Here is a 19706-nt window from a genome sequence, read left to right as displayed (position 1 = left end):
AGGGACCCCCAGGTCCCTGGGGGACCCCCAGATGTAAAAAATGACCAAATGTGCTAAACTGACCAAATGACCACCCCAACGGGGCTGCTCACGGGGAATTCCCGGGGACCACCGACTCCTGGTGCTCCAGAACGGATGCAAAAGTGGTGGCGCCCCCAGTGGAGGACCCCCTACACTGCAGCTCACATAAAATGCCGTAACTCCGGCTAGGAGCGACCGGGACAGCCGGGGCCGGTACCTATTCGTCCGCCTTGCCGGCGCGGAGACCCCACCCCTCATTTCTCACATGGCCCTCTTCTAGCGCCACCATAAGGCCGATTCTTGCAAAACACATTTTTGGACACTGCTCCTACAATTTTTGCCCTAAAATCACGCAAATCGGTACACAGCATGTCTACACTCAGCCCATCAACATGAATCTCTCCCATATAGCGCCACCTCCAGGCCGATTTTTACAAACACATTTTTGGACACTGCTCCTACAGATTTTGCCCTAAAATCACGAAAATCTTACACAGTATGTCTACACTCATGTCATCAACATGGATCAGGAAGATTTTGGCAAAACACATTTTTGCCCTATTTGTGGAGATAAGTGACCTACGGTCGCTTATCTCCCGATTAGGGAGTCTTACTGGTAGGATACAATGTATATCAGATTCTAAAATCTGAACCATACAGGACCACCAGGCATCACTACTTCACACATAATTGGCTAACACATGCTACTAACCACCCCCCCCCCCCCCCAATGGTAAATGTGTGACATTGTTACTGAGTATTAGAAATACATTATTTTGTTCTTAACATTTACAAACTAGAGACAGTATTGTTTGTCTGGTGGACACCGGAAATACCGCCCTACACGTTTGTTTACAACCATTCTGGTAATGGCAACAGTTCCGTATGACTCCACTAGGGGGTGCACTTCAGCACTTTAGGGAATAGTTTTCAATTAGATAATTATTGGAAAGGTAGAAGGCGGGTCTGAATTCATCATCAGCTGCTTAACTTTTTGAGCAGTTTGTTTGGGTGAGACAGCGAGACTGTGGTGAAGCTTAGCTACGAACAACATCAACATCAGTTATGGTAATGTCACGTAGCCTATACTTTTCCTAGACTAAAATGAATTCAAATTCATGTAGCATTTTAATGAAGTTTTGACTGAAATATCTCTGATTCAAACGATGTCCCTTCATCAGAGTGTTTTAGGAAATATGCAATCCCCGTCCCCCACCAAAGAGCTGGCCGAGGTTTTAGAGGAGTCTGAAAACAAAGTGACGTTTTATGGGTTTTCTGACAATGAAAAGGGAGACTTGAGCGGTCAGGTGCGTTTGCTGTTTGTCTTCTTCTTGATCATAGCCCTGTTTTATGCTAACATGCGACATTGAGTGCTAGTTCAAGTGAATTCTAGTTCAACTAACTTGTGTAGCCGTTGCGAAACTTGGCTGTCATTCCCTCACTCAAAACAGTGTGTGACAAAATCAAATCAGAAAAAACACATGTTCCATGATATCTGACATCTGAATATGCAAATTGGGTTAAAAGTGAAGTAAGGCCAGGACGCGTTTAGCGCACACTGAGGTCAGCTGGTGTGTGTGATGAGTCACTGACTGACTAATCAAGTTGTAGGCTAGTCTATTTACGTCAGTGGTTCTCAAACATTTTACATTTCAAGGACCCCCAAAGCTTTGAGGTAGGCTACTAGAAACCAAATGGTCCCTTATTTGTCAATTTGGAACCCCCTCCCTCAAGGAACCCTGAGGGTCCCCGAGTGGACCCCACTTCCAGAAGAAGCACTGTGATAAACTGTCAGTGAACCTAAGAATTTAACAATTTTTTTTTTCTTTTTAACTTTACCACTTAAATCCTGTGTTGTCTTTACTTGGCCTGCTCCTTTATTCCCTCCCTGTACACAGCCCCCCCCCCCCATTAGCCGATCTACAAGCTCTTGTTGAGCTTGTAGATCTGCAAGTGCTCACCACAGAACCGTTCTGTTTGTCTTGCAGATTACAGATTCTAAAAATGGATGTGAAACCAAGTCGGAGCCCAACCTTCGTAAGAAAAAGGCTTCATCTAAACGTGAAGCTACTGAAACTTTCAAGCTGAGGATCGTACTTCGCTCACGAACCTCTGCCCGTCATCACCCTACTGAAGAGTATGCCTGTTACAAATATTGCACATTCGCCAGATCGCTTCCATTTTCCAAAATAATACTATAGGCCTACTTAAATAATATGAAGTTATTTGTCATATCGGCCCTGTGCATTTTGTGTTTACCAAGGCTAAAAGGCAAACAGAAATGTGATGTGTTCAATAACAAAAAGTCAATGACAAAAGCAATTATTTGTATGACAATTAATCTCCAACCTTAATTTCATGATCATTAAAGCCCTACTGAAGAGGACAGTGGTGAAGAGAGGGGAATGGAGGACGAGAGAAAGTCAAAGAACGCAAAGAAGAGGAAGCATGTCAGATTTGATGAGGAGGACATGTCAGTGGCCCAGCCATCTCCAGTCAAAGAAGAGGACGCTAATCTAACTAGGTCAAAGAAGGCAAAAAAGGAAAAACCTGTTAAATTTGAAGAGGAGGAGAAGGCAGTTGCCCAACCATCTCCATTCGAAGAATCTAAATCTAATCTTCGAGACAAATCAAGAAAATCAAAGAAGGCAAAAAAGGAAAGACCTGTTAAATTTGAAGAGGAGGAGAAGGCAGTTGCCCAACCATCTCCATCCAAAGATTCTGACTCTAACCCAGAAGATGAATCCTTTCTTGCCAAGAGGGCTCAGAACATCAAGGCAAATAAAGCAATGGTAAGCCTGGAAATCCAAAACACATTATTTAACATGAGTATTTGCTCATTATGTCATCGGGCTATGACATTAAGGTAATATGATTTACATTTTGTAATATTGCCTTAGAAAGTTGCTGTGGTGTTACCCGGTTCCCATCTACACGGCCTCAAACATATTACCATAGCACACTTATGCCTGATTTCTACTTGGGCTTGGGTGTGAGGGTTAGGTGTCATGCTAGGCCTGAGATTCTTTAACAAAATTAAATCCTCTGCAACAGTTGGCTCAGCTGATGGCAGACCTGCAGAAGATGCCAGGGGGTGCAGGGTTACTGAAGAAACAGGCAGCAAAACAGCCAAAACAGAAGAGCTCGGTGAGTGTTTTTTTGCACTGCAACAAACACACACACACACACACACACACACACACGCATACAGTCTTTTCTGTCATTCGATTCTACAGTCAGTGTAGGGATACAGGAAACGGGTAGAGAGTCTGGGAGTGACATGCCGCTGGGCTTGGGGAATCAAACCCGGGACAATGTGGTACGCAGTACACACCTTAAAACCACTCGGCTAGTACGGTACCCTCAGATCTACAAGCTTGAAGATCAGCTATAATTGTTGACGGTAGGGAAGCTAGGGTTCAATAAGGTATACAGTCAAATCACCCACAGTGTGTCTGAATAAATGAAAGAAAAGTTGTTCAGCTGATGAAGTCAGGCGGATTTGTGGTTTGTCTTGCTTGCAGCGTCCTCCACGTGCTGCAGGAGAGCCCAAGAGGAACCCTGAGCGTACGACTCGGCGACAGACACGCTCCATGGGGAGCCCTGCTCAAAACCAGGAGACAGAGCTGGAGCTCACCTTGGAGGAGGAGCTCTGTGAGGTTAGCCGTTTTCTATTGATTTATCATTAGCTGCTAGCACATGTGGGAGTATTTCCAGGAAAAGGGAAAACCCAAACCATCATTAAATACTGAGCACTGTTATTTTGACAAATCAAAAATCATGTACAGTATGGATAATGATGCAGTCTACTTTCCTCACTCCTTCAATTACACTGTCACAATGTTCACAAATTATGTGGAAGCCTCTAGAGATTTTCAGATTATTCTATCGGTTACTATGATTACTTTTATCAATTCAAGCAAGTTACTTTTTTTAAATTGATAAATCGAATGGATTTATTTTCATAATCGACTAAATCAATCAGTCTGATTAACCACCCTTTTTTATACTTCACCATAGAATGTTGTTGTGCAAAAGAAATAGATCTACAAGATCTTAGCTGGTAGATCTGCCATTTCCTCTATTTTAGAAAATAGTTCGATTTAACTGTTGCATCTGTTATGATTAATATTACATAGAATCTTCACAGTCTGGAGTTGCCATGTCTTGTGTTCCAGGTACGAGGCGCCCCACGGCGTCGTAGCACCCCACGACCCAAACCGAGCAAACCTCACATCATCCGTCCAGTGAGCGATGTAACAGAGTATGAGCTGCAGCAGGTGGCAGACATGTCAACTGTGAAGGTCTACAACAGTGCCTCGGTTCGTTCCTCGCTCCAATTTCGTTCACAGCCAAGTTCGTTGGACCAGTAGTTCTCAAAGTGGGGCCCTTGAGGGGGTCAACTTAAACATTATTCAAAGTTTGGATTTTTGAAAATGGCTTGACTATTTTCTAAACATTTAGAAATCTCAATGTAGAAATTACAAAAGTTTGTAGGGTGTCTTTTTTTTTGGGGGGGGGGGGTCATTTTGAAAATGTTTAAAATGTGCAATCGTTTTGAAAATATTTTATTAATAACATAATATCAAGCCTTTATGATTAAAAAAGTAATTTTAGGAATATCCATACAGTAGTTGTAGGACAGGACTATGTATGTACAGTATGTATGGACAACAAATCATTTTATGAGCTTATTAGCTGCATCCCTGTTTTTAGGCTAAAGGTTGGAGAAAAACATGCCTAATTAGAATGAAAAGAGTCAACCACACATTTTGGCTTGGCAGTATATTGAAATTCTTGATGATATGAAACCTAGATATCTGGGATTTTGGATATCGTAATATGACATGGCATAAGTGTTGTCTTCTCATTCTCATCAGTTAAGACATTCAGACATTTTCCAACAATATTCAAAATAGTGATGTTTATTTAAAAAAATAGTCATCCTACCCCCCTCCTCACTGTGTTTTGTGTGTGCTGTCTATTTTCAGGGCTCGACTTGCCACCAGTGCAGACAGAAGACCATTGACACAAAGACGTGCTGCCGCAGTGAGGACTGTCGCGGGATTCAAGGCCAGTTCTGTGGGTCGTGCCTGAGGAACAGATATGGAGAGGATGCCAAGACCGCACTTCTTGATCCGGTTGGTTATTCTTTTAAGTATCTGTACTTTACTTGAGTACGGTATTTCTATTTTTGGATACTTAATGACTTAAACTCCCCAACATTTTCCAAACTTCACATCATTGTACTCCCAATATATTTCTAGAATTGAGAAAAAAGTACATTATGAATTAACTTATTAAAATATATAGTGAAAATAGTCTACAAGCTCACAGCGAGGTTGTATATCTAAACAAAAACTAATCCTTAAAAATAATTAAACCAGCCAAACCACATTAAAAACCAATTAAAATGAAATCTTAAAGCATGTCAAAATAATGAATTTCTAAACTCTAACCTTGTACTGCGTTCATGGTCACTGCAGCTGTGCATTCTCTGTAGAGGAAGCCAAGACTGCATTTCTTCTTGATACAGTCCCTTATCTTTGTCTCAACTATCTCATTCTGCACCATTATAGCGTCCTTATCAGTCTGTACGCCCAGAGCCATTATACACCACTGTTTCTCAAACATTGGGTCGGGACCCATTTTTATGGGTCATGATGACTAAATATCCCTTTCCTTTCCTACAATGATATCGAACCGTTCAATACAAGGGTGTACCGAACCGAATGACCCTGTACCGAACAATACCACTCCACATCCCCCTGGAACCACCTCAAGGACCCCTAGGAGTCCGCAGGGCCCACTTGGTTGGGTACCGTATTCTTTTAAAGAAGAAATAACAAACTAGCTAGTTTCACTATTAAAGAGTTTAAGTGGTTAACCCATGAGTCCGCAGGGCCCACTTGGTTGGGTACCGTATTCTTTTAAAGAACAAATAACAAACTAGCTAGTTTCACTATTAAAGAGTTTAAGTGGTTAACCCATTTAGGCCTAACCTATAGTTAGGCCCAAATCAGAAATTAGCCTACAAAAACAAATATGTTGATACATACTGTACATGTACTGTAAGCCCCTCCCATACACTAAAATCTGTACCCGGCCTGAATGGGTTAAAGGTATTTTTTGGGGTCCATAGGAAACACCAAATGTATCTTTTGGGTCTTGAGCTGAACGAGTTTGGGAAACTGTGCTCTACGACACTCCCTTCATGGTCACGGTCGGCAGCTGAACATTCTGTGATAAGAGTGGAATTAAAGATGTAAATGGTAACTCCAGCGTTATATTCAGAAGACAGATGAACCTGGCTGGCCTCTGGTCTAAACAAGACTTGTGAAGTGAATCCATATGTTAAAGGAAAAGGGCGTACCCAAACTTTTCCATGCCATGCAAGCACCTCCAAAAATCCATAGCTTCTCTATGCGCCCCCCTCGCTATTGTGTAATGGATACAAGTGTGATCATTTATTTTCTCTTTTCAGGAGTGGCAGTGCCCTCCTTGTCGTGGCATTTGCAACTGCAGTTTCTGCCGAGCACGTGAGGGGCGCTGTCCCACTGGCATCCTGTTTCCTCTGGCACAGTACCACGGTTTTTCTGATGTCCACTCCTACCTCACCAGGTAAGTTTACACCAGTCCACTTTTTCTTTGTCATATACTGTACATGCAAGTCTTATATATTTGTCATTAGAACATTTTTAGGCACTTGGGGTTAGTCACATTTCAGTATTCTCAGATAATCTAGTGACAAAGAATGAGAAAGTCTTTTATTAAAATGAACTGAGTTTTAATGTTCTTTTTCCTTGTCTAGCCTCCGCAACAAAATAAAGACTGGAGAGGAAGCAGAGGAAGCTGAGGATTCATGAATGCAAGACACTAGATGGCGCAATTGTTCAAATTGCCTTGTGCTTTTAAGTTCTTTGTGCTTTTTAAGTTCTTTATGCTCTTATGTTCTTTAAGTTTTTAAATCATAGAACCTGTTTTAATATCTGATTAAATTACCCTTTCTGAATAGAATACCAATTAGTCAAGTGCTTTTCTCAGTATGAAATGTAAAATTTGAACATGCAATGAGACCATATCATTGTATAACTTTAATCCAGCGGTTGGCATTTGTGGTTGTACATTATATAATATAAAAACACAAACTCCCTTTAAAATAAAAACCCCACAATGCTTAAGGGCACTTGTTGTCCAATTAACTAAGGATAACGGGTTGAAAGATACATTTATAAACAATGCAGTGATATGATACATAGACTTGTCCCTTCCCCAAATAAAGATTCATTGTTAAATTAATAACTAGCAAGGAGTATAAATGGTATATTGAAATTACATTTCAGAAAACCCCTGAATGTTGCAAAAGATTTGCAACTTACATTTGGACATGTGAGCTTTGTCAATTTGCTTTCCAGTTAGTACATGCCAGCGTTACAAAAGCTAACACTTTACGAAAAAAAGGAATTTGAACCTTTGGTTTGCGCTTACATATTTTTTGCTGTCTGGACGTAAGGACCAAGTTTTCACTTTGACCGAACTAAAAGAAAGTTACCAGGAGGAATAAAATCTAACTTCAACTCAAAGACCGCTAGACAAAGAAAGTATTGATCAGTATTCCACAGGGGGAACAAAAGAGTACTTGGAAGACCTTGACTGTATAGAATATAATACAAATTCTATAACCGAAGACTCAGTTTACAAACAATCTACATTTATATCAGCGATAACAATAGTTTTAAGATTGATTGTATGTGAGGCTCACACAACATGTAAGTTGCTTCTTCCTATAGTAAGTCTTTTTTTTTTTTTTGCTTTTACACATAAGAAAATATATACATATATAAAAGAAAAGCAATCAAATATTTTTACTATGATACTTATCACAGAATGATGGCTTGAATGTAGTATGTACCTATGATGAAAACATTCGCATTTGTGTTCCTATATAATTTACATCCCCAGAATGAGTCTCTAATTATGACCTAATAATTCAGCCCTCTTCCTTTCCAACCTGGCCTTTTATTAAGTAAAAACTCACCCTGGAATTCACTTTTATTACTCTTCCATCCTGGGACAGTTCATCCATCGTTGAACATGAGAACAGGGTGGGGGAGACAAATTCTGACTGAGCTGCCCGAGATTAAGGGAATTACATGTTTGTTTTGGGGTTGAATTTGGCGTTTAACCACTTAAACCCTCTACAACACTTCGTTGTCCCCCAGGAGTCTATACTTGACCCCCTCACCACCACCAAATATCTTTGCAATAAACTGTGGATCTTCATTCTCACAACGCATCAGGGGCCATTGTGAACTTGAAGATCTGCCATTTTTGCCTACAAGGACATGTACAGAATAGGGACGCTAGGGTTAATTTGGTAAAGGGCCAATGCAGACTGATTGGAACTGTGTGGATAAATAAAATAAATCTGATATAGCAGACCAGTCTAAGAGGGTAGAAAACACCTGAGATGTAGGGTAAACAGAGGGGAAGCTCACAACCTCAAACTGAAGGATGCTCAAGAGGAGCCAGGGTAGGGGAACTGGCTTGTGTGTGAGTAGTGTCAGGTCTTTACCATCTGTTTTACTGCAGTCCCCATTACTGAGCTGGTCATTGTACTCTTAAATTATTGATGTAGTGCCATTTCACTTCATAATAGCCATGCTTAAATTGATATTTTATGTTTGATTTGAAGGTTTGATTCTATTGATCAGTGATCCATAAACGCCACAGTTGGCAAAAATACAGGACAGATCTTTTGTCTCCCTGCCTCAGCTCTTGAAAGCAATTCAACCAATTCTGTTGCCATTCGTCAACACCTCCCCACGTCTGTAGCCCTTTGGGGTTGTGAGTCTGAAGTCAGACGTGCCCTTCTTAAACCCTTAAATGTTCATCTGCCGACGTCCCTCCTCTTCCTCCGTAACTCAGTAGCTGCTGCCGTTCATTTGGTGAAGATCCACCTGCATCACGTTGATGCCGCTGCTAGCTAACCGCGCTATGCTGTCTGCGGTCAGGGTTTCCATGGTGACGAGGGTAGGCTGCTCGCTGTTCATCCCGACTCCCGTTCCGCCCTCTGATAGGGGAGGGGACGTGGCACCGGCCGAAGATGTGGCGCTGGCTGCTACCTTTTTGTTCACGTGGGTCTTGATGTGCTTGGAGAGGTGGTCGCTGCGCATGAAGCGCTTCGGACACTCCGGACAGACAAACTTCTTCTCACCTGCATACACATTTGTTTAAAGAAATCCAATATTAGAATGTGTGGCAAGTAGTAACATAGTTTAAGACAATCATGTTGTGCCTGTTTTATAGTCGGTTGCGTGCCACACACCATCAATAGACAATCTTTTGTAGAGCTGCTGCTTTTCAGTGCAACAGAGTATAATTCAGGCTTTACTATTCTGTTTACATTCCGTTTCCTCTTGCATAGTACCACGTTTTTCCTGACCTCACCAGGTGAGTTCCCACTGATCCACCTTTTTTGTCATGTACATGCAAGTCCTATATATACAGTATTTCCGTCTGTCATTAGAACTTTCTGATCAGTTCACATGCAGGATGGGATGGAGTAGATACATTGTTTGGAGTAAAGCTTGCAAAGAGGCAACAACACGGGTCAGTGAGAAGGCTGTAGCCAAAAGGTTTTACCAAAGTTCGACACTGCTTTGAAATTAATTGATTCTATTATGCATGCACACTCCAGGAAGTCAGGGTATCTGCAAGTATCAGCAGACCTCTTTAATAATACTGTGAGGAAATGGACCAATTTGACAAAACATTTTTTTTTAACCTAAATTTTTTATTCCACGATTTCGTAACCCATTTTTCACCGGTGTCAATTATCTAATGTAATCCTGGGCCCTACACTCTCTCTGCCAACCTGGGGAGACAACGGACTGACCCCATGCTGCCTTCTATGCATGAGGAGTCCAAATTGCTTCTTTTCACCTGACGGGGGATTTTCCCCGGTGTGAAGTAGCGCATGGAAGAACACGTTATTCCAACCAAATCCTTTCCCCTCCATCAGGCACCCCAGCTGGCCAGGGGGAGGCAGAGGATAAAGAGACCAGGATTACTGCATGTTTTTTGTGAGGGCACCTACCCTAGGAGACACAGGGAGAACATGCTAACTCCACAAAGAAAGGCCCTTTTGCCAAACCCACCTTGGGTATGGGCACTGATGAGGCGGAGGAGAGAACACGCCCCCCAGCGTCCCACAGCGAATCGAACCCAGGACCTTCTAACTGAGGCGACAGCACTACCGAATGCGCCACCATGCCCCCATATAAAACAAGTCATTAAATGTAATCTGCAGGGGTACATGTTATTATATTTGAATGAACCCTCATGAAACCCTGCCGGGAACATCACCTGTGTGCGTCCTCTTGTGACGCTGCAGTTCATCTGAGCGAGTGAAGCGTTTTCCGCAGAACGACCATCCGCAGACAAAGGGTCTCTCTCCTGTGTGCCAGCGGAGGTGGGCCCTCAGGTGAGACGTCTTGCCATAGATCTTCCCACAGCCAGGGATGTGACAAATGTGCTGCTTCTTCTTACTGGGATCACTGCTGAGAAGAGGGAGGTTTTACCATAAAGTCTTAAAAAGGTGAATTGACCTAAAAACCCTATTTTTCTGCTGAGAAGAGGACAAGAGTGATCTGACCAAACACGCATCACAGTTCAGTCTGGGTCTCAAGAGCTCGCTTTCGGCACAAAACTCATTGTAAGCACATAGAGAACTAGAAAAGTTGTTGTTGCACTGACGTGAGTCGTGAGGAATCCACTGGGAACTGAATTCTGTCTTACCATTTATATTATATATTGTGATGTCATGTGAAGCATGACAACAGTAACTGACAACCATGTGTAAAGCATGACCAAAAGCTTCACTTTTACTTTGTGCAAAAGTTTACAAAAAGCAGGTTCACTTTGCTGGCAAAAGATTCTCGGACCGAGTTGCCTATAGCAACCACACTAATGATCTCAAGACAGAGCAAAGCCCCTTTGGGAAGTATTATTCACAATTTTCATAAACTCCACAATAGAATGATAGGACATACAGCTGTAGATTAAAAATACAACAAAGCTGCCCTTCAAGCATCATGCTCAGGAGGTAGAGTGGCCGCTAGGGAACCATAAGATTCCTGGTTTGATCCCCAGCTTCCCCTGCTTAGGCTAGTGTCAAAGTGTCCTTGAGCAAGAGACTGAACCCTTAAATGTTCCCAAGAGCAGATTGGTGAACTTTGACCGGGCGTCACCAATGTTGAACTCTGCTTCGGCTCGAAATTGCGACCATTTTGAAACGGCCAGTCGAGTGTACCAAAACGTGCGCTCCCTGCCACCGGAGAAAACAAACGTGCCGTGCCCTGCCGTCCCCTCTGAGCTGCAGTAGCTCTAGATGCTAATCTAATAGCATGTAGCGTGTTGGTTTACTTATTGACACAATGGAGCGATGCTGGGGCATCGCTGATCGCCGACATTCCAGTGCTGTTACTGTATGTGGAACGTGTCACATTATAGCCTACTTTTATTACAAGCATCTGTAAGTTGAGAAACAATCCAGCTGCACCACGGAGAGGAACTTGTGTGTGAGAGACGGGAGTCTGTGTGTGAATGACATGAGGGCGGGGCTGACCGACTGTGTGTGTGAGTGTGTGTGTGTGTGTGTGTGTGTGTGTGTGAGCAAGGCAACACAAGTTATATGTATATGTATATATGTATATTGGGGCAAATGAGTTTAAAAACAGTTGTAAATATTCTTAAGAAATGTATATGCATGTATGCAATGTATAACACAAAAAACCTGATCAGTGTGCATTGTCCACATTTGAAGTGAGTAGGCTCTTTGCAATGTAATATAATGGCACACACCCTCAAACCATGTTTATATTCACGTTGCAATTATTGTATAGCTTGAATTATATTATCCATAAAGGCTATGAAGGTTAAAGGGATATTCCACTTTCAACAGGGAGCAGTGAAATACAAAAAAATAATTATTACAAATAAATGAAAAAAGTTATCGAAAAAAAACACGGCCTGCTCACATATTAGGAGGGTATTATGAGTCACCAGAAAAAATAATGGGTGTTTTTAATGAATCTATCATGGTTAAAATGAAGTTTGAAGTTACAATGGGTGTGTGTGGGGAGAGGCCCTGGGCCTGGAGGGCCTGGTAACATTTACATCAAATATCTAAATATTCAATCAAGCTAATTAAAAACTGTCCAGGGTGTTCATAAAAGCCTGATTAGATGATAAAATTACCAAAAGTTTTTTTTAAAGTGAAATATCCCTTTAACAACAACAAAAAAACAGATGAATATGTGATTGGAATCAATGGAGGGGTCTCATCTGGAGATGTTTTATACCTCTGTCAGTGGGTCTCTGACGACATGGATGGATGAGGGACTATACAGTTTAAATTCTGGACCCAAGTGATTGCTAACCCCAGAGGGGGCTAGCAATCACTAGACTCCCTAATCGGGAGATAAGCAACCGTCAGGTCGCATACATAAACTTTAGAAGGCAATGGTAGCCAATCAGGAGGGAATATGGTAAATGGGACAGATCCATGTTGATGACATGACTTTAGAGATACTGTGTACCGCTTTGCGTGATTTTAGGGCAAAATCTGTAGCAGTGTCCAAAAAATTGTTTTGCAAAAATTGGCCTGAAGGTGGCGCTAGATGGGACAGATGCATGTTGATGACATGACTGTAGAGATACTGTGTACCGCTTTGCGTGATTTAAGGGCAAAATCTGTAGGAGCAGTGTCCATAAATGTTTTTTGCAAGAATCTGCCTCATGGTGGCGCTAGAAGAGGGCCATGTGAGAAATGAGGGGTGGAGGTTGTGGTTTGGCAGCCAAGGAGTGTGTGTACAAAGTTTGGCATAGATGGCAGCAACGGTGGTGGAGATATGAGTAGGGCAAAAGTGTGATGTGACATGCATTTGACACACCATGCATTTGTAAGGCTCTGTTCACCATTTTATCTTACAGTATTTTCTGGACTATAAGGCGCACCTGACTATAAGGCGCACTGTCAATGAATGGTCTATTTTCAAACTGTTTTCATATATAAGGCGCACCTGACTATAAGGCGCACATAATAGACGCTACCGTTGCGTTATGCATCCAACAGATGGAGCTGTGCTAAAGGGAATGTCAATGTCAATGAATGATCCATATATAAGGCGCACTGGACTATAAGGCGCACTGTAGTGTTTTGAGAAAATTAAAGGCTTTTAAGTGCGCCTTATAGTCCGGAAAATACGGGGTATATTGTTTTTTATTCATTTAAAAACATCAAGAACATATTGGTGCTCCTAAATTCTACCAAGTAAAAAGGTTAATTTCGAGCCATGAGAAGTTGAAAGCTTTGTGTCAAAATGCCACAAAATGCTCCACCCCCTTGACCGACTGGAACATAGTCATATTCATAGTATTAGGCCAGGTCACTCTGATCGAGTCAGCCAAAACAATTACACCTTACAAAAATGGGCACTATTGTAGTCATTCAAATAACGTACCGTGCTTCTCCGTCCTTGCAGAATGGACACGTACAGGCTTCCCTCCGGTTGCGTCGTCCTTGAGGCTGTGGGCTGACGTTCTCGTCATCAATGGCTGTGCTATCGTCCAAACTTTCTCCAGCTGTATGCATCCCCTGATCACCTACAGTGATGAAGGAGTGAGTGAAATTCAATGGGAGTTGCGGGAAGGGAAAACATTTCAATACTTTTCATACAGAATACTTTTGTACTTTTACGCAAATACATTTTGAATTCTAGACTTGTAACAGAGTATTTCTACATTGCAGCATTGATACTTTTATTTAAGTAAAACATGCAAGTACTTCTTCCACCACTGAAGATGACCTAGAAAAATGTTTAATATGAATAATTGATTCACAAATAATTCTGATGAATCTACGGTCATTATTGGGCTGAGGTGTATACAAACAGCAGGCAGAGTACAGAGTACAGACTATGAATTTTCCCGAAAGTGGTGCTGGGAGATTTAACTTTTCCTGAAAGTAGTGCTGGGAGATTGAACAGTTGAGGAATTGTAGTGTTCAAATAAAATTCAAAGAGTGCTGGATGGACAATCATATCAAGCACATGATTTGTAACAAGCATAATATAGCAAATTAGAAGCAGATCTGAAGCCTTGTGGGTCAAGCATTACAGTAATGGAAAGAAGGCAGCATTGGTGTTACCAGATTGATAAACCAGATAAACAATGTGATTAAGTGCAAAAATATAAGCATTTGCCACAAATGGGGGTTGAGGTCAGGCAGGTACACACAGGCCAGTGATTGCACTGGGGACTTGGGGAGTGGGGAAGAGGGAGGCTTCAGGATTGATACAAGGCTAAGGATGGGCGGGGTCAAGTTACACCCCTTAAGACAGGAATACTGTAGCCAACTCCCCTTACTCCCGTCCCGAATACTAATGAAAATCAATAGGAATAAATTTGATGTCACACACAAACTCTACTTCAACAAACACTAGTTGAGAGAAGAATTTTTGTGTAGCCGACGCTATTGTAATGGCGTAACTGGTTAAACCAGTATAGTGTAACTGAGAGACACTACGTGGATAAGAGATCAGTTGCATAGATAAGTGCTTTGCATTTAACAGCAAATAATGGATTCAGAATGTCAATTGTACACTGACTACACACATTGCAAGCAGAATATGACCCATGCCACATATTTTCTTGACATAAATAAAGCACATGTTTGGATATTATATTCAACTAGCCCTTACCCGTTCAAAGATATGAGCTCCAAAATGATGTGCAGTGTGTGGGTTATGGGATGTGCACTGTGCACACAGTATATGAGGGATGTTAAGTAACTTTAACTGGTGCTTGCATGATGTAGGAGCATCAATGTAAGAAACCCGTTTCGTTTCATGGCTACAGAGATACTGTCTCCCCCCCCCCCCCCCAGCCCGCCCGCCCGCCCGCCCACCCGCCTGCACACACACCCGCCTGCCTGCACATGCACACACACACACACACACACAGAGCTGGTTAAACATTTTGCCTCAAGCTAGATGCAGAATAGATGTGCCTCATGCTAGATGCAGAATAGATAGTAGATACACCATAAAAATGCTAATATACAGCATACGATTTGTGAAAGTGACAAACGGGCTTCACAGTTATGTCAGGTGTGTTCATATGCTAATGGTGATGCGATTTCAGATCAATTGCTCCAGCCACCGAGGAGAAACGCTGTTTCAGACACTCAGACAGACATTCGCAAAATTATAGTATAGATAAGTACATCTCCTCTAGTAGGAATTCACACATTTGAGAGGGGGACAAAATTACTACTGAAAATAGTCATTACATTTTACACAACCAAAAAAAGAACACGACTGGAATCAAGCAAAAACATTGCATACAATACTGTGTGCAATACTGTAGGTGTTTGTAAATGCACATATCATTATTCTTTAGTATTTTGTTTTTTAGCTTTCCAATGAAATGTGTATCAGAGAATACGTTGTATTTGATGGTTGATATGAAAGTCAGTATTTGAAGCAAAATTGATTGTCAAATTTGTATTTTATTTTCATGTCATTGTCCAGTAAAGTCTTGTCGAATGCAATGTTTGTATGTTTTGTGTGAACCCCAGGAAGATTAGCTGTTGTTATGCACCAGCTAATGGGGGTCCTAATAAACTCAATAAACTCTCCCAACACTGAGATACTGACTGACCTGTGTTGTTGGCGATGGTGATGGGGACCCCTTGCAGCTGGTGCATCTGCAGTCCTGAGTTTGCGAGTGTGTTGATGTTGATGGTCTGTAGGCCTGGGATCTGCACCTGGCCCTGGCCCAGCTGGGGCAGAGACTGCATGGGGGCCAAAGTGATCTGAGCTCCAGTCGGGCTCTGAAGCTGGATGGTCTGCCAGCTCACCTGGCCGTTGGGGCCCACCGTGCGGAGGAGGATGGGGCCCGTGTTTGGCATGATCTGGAGGTTTTGGAGCCCTTCCTGGGTGAGCGTCGGCGTGGCAAACACCTGGCCTCCAGCCGCCGAGGCCTGGATGGTTTGCAGGTGGGCCCCGCCTTGGATCAACTGCTGGGGCTGGATGAGGATCTGCTGTGGCTGTTGCTGCTGCTGCTGACCATCTCTGTTGTCTGGCTGTATGGGGACACCCACGTTAGATGCCGTGTTCTGCTGAAATGTCCCCGCCATGACTCCATTGCTGTTCTGTGTCTGGCTCATTCCATAAGAAGTGGGGGTCTGGGTGGTGATTGTTGTCGCACCGCTGAGGTAACAGGTCCCGCCGCTGGAAGACACTGGCTGTTGTTGTATAAGCTGGCCGACCCCTGCATCCCCGCCGCCACTTCCATCTCCCCCTGCACCGCCCTGCCCAGCGCTCACTGGTAACAAAGTGATATTCCCGTTCAGGGACAAGGGCATGTTGGCCAGAAACTGGTGCTGGTTTTGCAACACACCGTTACCCAAGCCTAGATTCTGTATGGGGATGGCTCCCTGTAGGAGACTGGGCATGGTTATGATGTTTCCTGTGCCGCCTGCTCTGTTAGAGGTGGTTATGATCTGATGATGCTGGCCATTGGGAGAGGACACAATTTGAAATTGCTGCCCTGCACCAGGGAGGTCCTGTTGAGGCTGGGTGAACTGCAACTGCTGTCCATCCAATGTCTGGAACTGGGGAATCACCTGATACTGAATGTTGGGCATCATGCCTGATAAGATGGTTTGCACCTGCTGCCCTTGCAGGGTTGGAGCTTGGGTCACAACAAACTGCTGTCCCTGAGCGCCAACAGCGATAGATGTGGTTGGTGACAGCACCTGTCTGTTCTTGCCTGTGTCGCCTCCTGCCATTACTGCTGAGGAGTCAGTAGTGACTGTACTGGTGCCTGAGGAGGACGTCTGGATGCTGACGGGGATGACTTGCCAGCCGTTGGCAGTGGAAGTCAAAACGCCTTGGCTCAGGTCCATCTGTTGCTGCTGGTTTGGTTGCTGGTGGTTGGGTGAATCGCTCTCTCCCGGGGTGTCAATCCGGCTACAGGTGGCCGCCAACAAAGCAAGTGGAGATGGTTGTTGGGAGTCCTGGGGAAGGCAGCGGTGAAACAAATAAACATAAATTTAAAAAGAAAAAGGGGAAGGAAAAGGAAATGGAGAAATTTGAAAATGCAGAAGGAGTTTCATCTCAAAGAAATTTTGAAAAAACCTTTCATTTCAACATTTACCACTTAAGCCCTATATACTTTGTTGTACGACGAATAATTCAAATTCAGATTCAGAACGCGTTGTGAGCTTGTAAATCTGCTATTTTTTAAATTACAACATCTTGGACAAACATGTTAAAAATAGGGAAGCCAGGTTTGGTCATTCTGTGGTTTATACATACTGTAGACCATAATAGACAAAGTAATCTCTGTGGAAGTTTCTGGTTTTGCATTACGTCAAGAATGCATTGCAGGTGTATGTGGCAAAAACAGAATCATAATCTAAACACACATTATCTCATCCTGTATTATTTATCCGTTGAACATGCAGAAAATAAGGAGAATATATTTTATTCTTGACTTTTTATTAAGAAATGAATTGTGGTCAACCTGATCTTGCTACAGACACTACTTGTGGTTTTATGGAGAGCAGATAGTCATTATGGGCACGCACGCGTACACGCACACACACAATATTGGAACTGGAAGACTGGTGGTTCCATAAATGCTGCCTATGGCTGGTTTTACATCAAGTCAGTCACAATATATGCCAGAAGTTGCATATATTTTTTTAAAGTAAACACATCATCTCGGGCAAGTAACTGAAACAAAACACATTCCCACATAAATTCGCTTTTTATATTGCCCCCGATCACTGCACCTTCTTGACTACACTACACTGACTGTAGCTGTTCTTTCTGGGGGTGACAGGACATAGTGGTGGGAGAATGGGTGGGACCACATTTTTTCGAGAGCAAGCGGCGGGCTTGGCTTCCCCTCCCCCAACCCACCCATCTCCCTCCCACACTTTTATTTTGCCCTATAAACTGACTCAGTGTGTGGAGGCCACCCCCTCCAAGGGCAGCCAAATGGGCCGAGCGAGATGCACACCAAGTGCGGGGCTATGATGGGAACACCCCGTGTGGGCGAACTTTACCTGCCCATTCCCCCACCCCGCCGCCGGTGACATGTGCTCCAGACAAAAATACAACAACACATCCACAAGACTAATAAACGCCTTTCTTTGCAAAAAAAAAGTCACGGATTATCATCATCACACAGACCCTCTGCGATTCACGAACACGTGATTATTATGCATTAAATGGGTCTCGCCGCGGGAGTAGTGGGGTGGACATATCTACTGGCTGACAATCCAACACAAATCGATTACGGATCAAACGTACTTGCTGTGTGTTTGTGTTGTTTCGCTTTTGGTTGTAGTCTCCGTCGCTCTCCAAAGCGGCCATTTCATCTTGCTGCTGGTCTGCAGGAAGGAAGGAAGGGGGACTTTATTCACACCGCTGATCTCAACACTAAATGCCGAAAGGATCGTTCCATTTAAACGGAATAAAAACCACACACACACAGCAGACATAAATGGACACTTCTAATATCAGCGTGTGAGCAGTCAGCTGGGCTAATAAACTTCAGGGATTAAACAGCCGCAAGTCTTCTCTGCGGGCCAGCTAGCCGTTGGCTAAGCTAACGTTAACATTAAAGTGCAACAAGTAAACATAATGGCATTTTTAAGCATTAACACTGACTCAAACGCCAACCACGAACTGTAGCTGACTGGTCTAAAACGCCACAGCTCACTCAATTTAACATTACGAGCAAATGCCACTTAACAAAAAACCTAATAAACACCAGATAGCAAGGGGGGAAAAGTTTACGTTCCAGTTAGCATAGTTGGCTAACGATATGTTAGCTACCAAGAAGAAGTGGGGTTAGTTTTAAATATGGATGGAGGAAAAAGCTGTGCGTAAAAAAACTTTACTACCTCATGTTCAACACATCCTATAAGATCCCCAACACGTTATAATGCTTCATATTCAGTTTGACAATGTTTTCAAAAGGTTGTTATCTTCACTCAGTGCGACAACAGAACTAACAGTTGTAAAAAAAAGTTGACTTACTGCTCATCATTTCAAGACGGGAGGAGTTTCTCTCAGGAGCCTTTTTTCTGCTTGACAACTTTTTCCACCGACGCGTCACACAAACTTGCTAATGTAAAGAAGGAGGACAAAAACCGGGTGCGCTCGTTTTGTACTCCTCTGGGACACCACGAGCAGTGGTGGAAAAAGTACTCACTTTATTTTAGTAAAAGTACCAATATGGCATTGTAGAAATACTTAGTTACAAGTAAAAGTCCGGAATTGAATCAAAATTTAAAATGTAAAAGTACAAAATTGGTTTCAAAATATACTTAAAGTACAAAAGTAAAAGTAGACTACTTATTATACTGATATGTCCCATTTCAAAAGTTGATTTACAATGTACAATATTTGCCTCTGAGATGTAGGCCTAGCTGCTAGCTGTAGAAGTAAAAGTACTGAAATTGGAAATACTTCAGTAAAGTAAAAGTAGGGCTACCTAAAAACTTTAATGTATGCCTACTTAGTTACTTACATCACTGCCTGTGGCACGACCACAATCAATGCTTTTTTTGAGCGGTGGTTACACGTCTCCTATACGTGGCC

The 19706-nt window shown here is 42.8% G+C and overlaps 2 protein-coding genes across 3 annotated transcripts; one reads left to right on the top strand and one right to left on the bottom strand.

Annotated features, from left to right (window-relative positions):
• Positions 1-1217: 1217 nt before the first annotated feature.
• On the top strand, positions 1218-6887 carry LOC308287109 (uncharacterized protein; the record flags this gene model as incomplete). The annotated part of the gene is made up of 9 exons (XM_080728229.1): positions 1218-1328; positions 2010-2158; positions 2393-2813; positions 3076-3168; positions 3546-3680; positions 4200-4343; positions 5013-5162; positions 6506-6642; positions 6833-6887. 9 exons carry the CDS (start codon positions 1218-1220, stop codon positions 6885-6887), a joined length of 1395 nt encoding a protein of 464 aa, XP_080584355.1.
• A 215-nt stretch (positions 6888-7102) lies between these two features.
• sp1 (sp1 transcription factor) lies at positions 7103-19198 on the bottom strand. 2 transcript variants are annotated; one of them, XM_080729031.1, is made up of 6 exons: positions 19143-19198; positions 18411-18490; positions 15748-17107; positions 13548-13689; positions 10390-10580; positions 7103-9238 (listed from the first exon to the last, which is right to left on the bottom strand). In XM_080729031.1, the coding sequence occupies exons 1-6, from the start codon at positions 19150-19152 to the stop codon at positions 8946-8948; spliced, it is 2076 nt and encodes a 691-aa protein (XP_080585157.1). In that variant the 5' UTR covers positions 19153-19198; the 3' UTR covers positions 7103-8945. The 2 variants fall into 2 exon arrangements, with proteins under 2 accessions (XP_080585157.1, XP_080585158.1); XM_080729032.1 differs by lacking the exon at positions 19143-19198 and adding an exon at positions 19007-19112.
• Between the last annotated feature and the right edge of the window lie 508 nt (positions 19199-19706).

Source organism: Nannobrachium achirus (assembly GCF_963921795.1).
Source record: "Nannobrachium achirus genome assembly, chromosome: 6".
NCBI classification, from domain to species: Eukaryota; Metazoa; Chordata; class Actinopteri; order Myctophiformes; family Myctophidae; genus Nannobrachium; species Nannobrachium achirus.
Note: the sequence above shows the minus strand (reverse complement) of the source record. Positions and strands in the feature narration are given on the sequence as shown.

Bases quoted from the DNA above. Each gene is read 5' to 3' on its own strand.
- sp1 (XM_080729031.1), bottom strand. The intron at 17,108-18,410 runs GTACGTTTGATC...TGCCTTCCCCAG, and splicing joins ACAACACAAACACACAGCAA to GACTCCCAACAACCATCTCC. The intron at 9,239-10,389 runs GTGATGTTCCCG...ATGTGTATGCAG, and splicing joins TCACAAGAGGACGCACACAG to GTGAGAAGAAGTTTGTCTGT.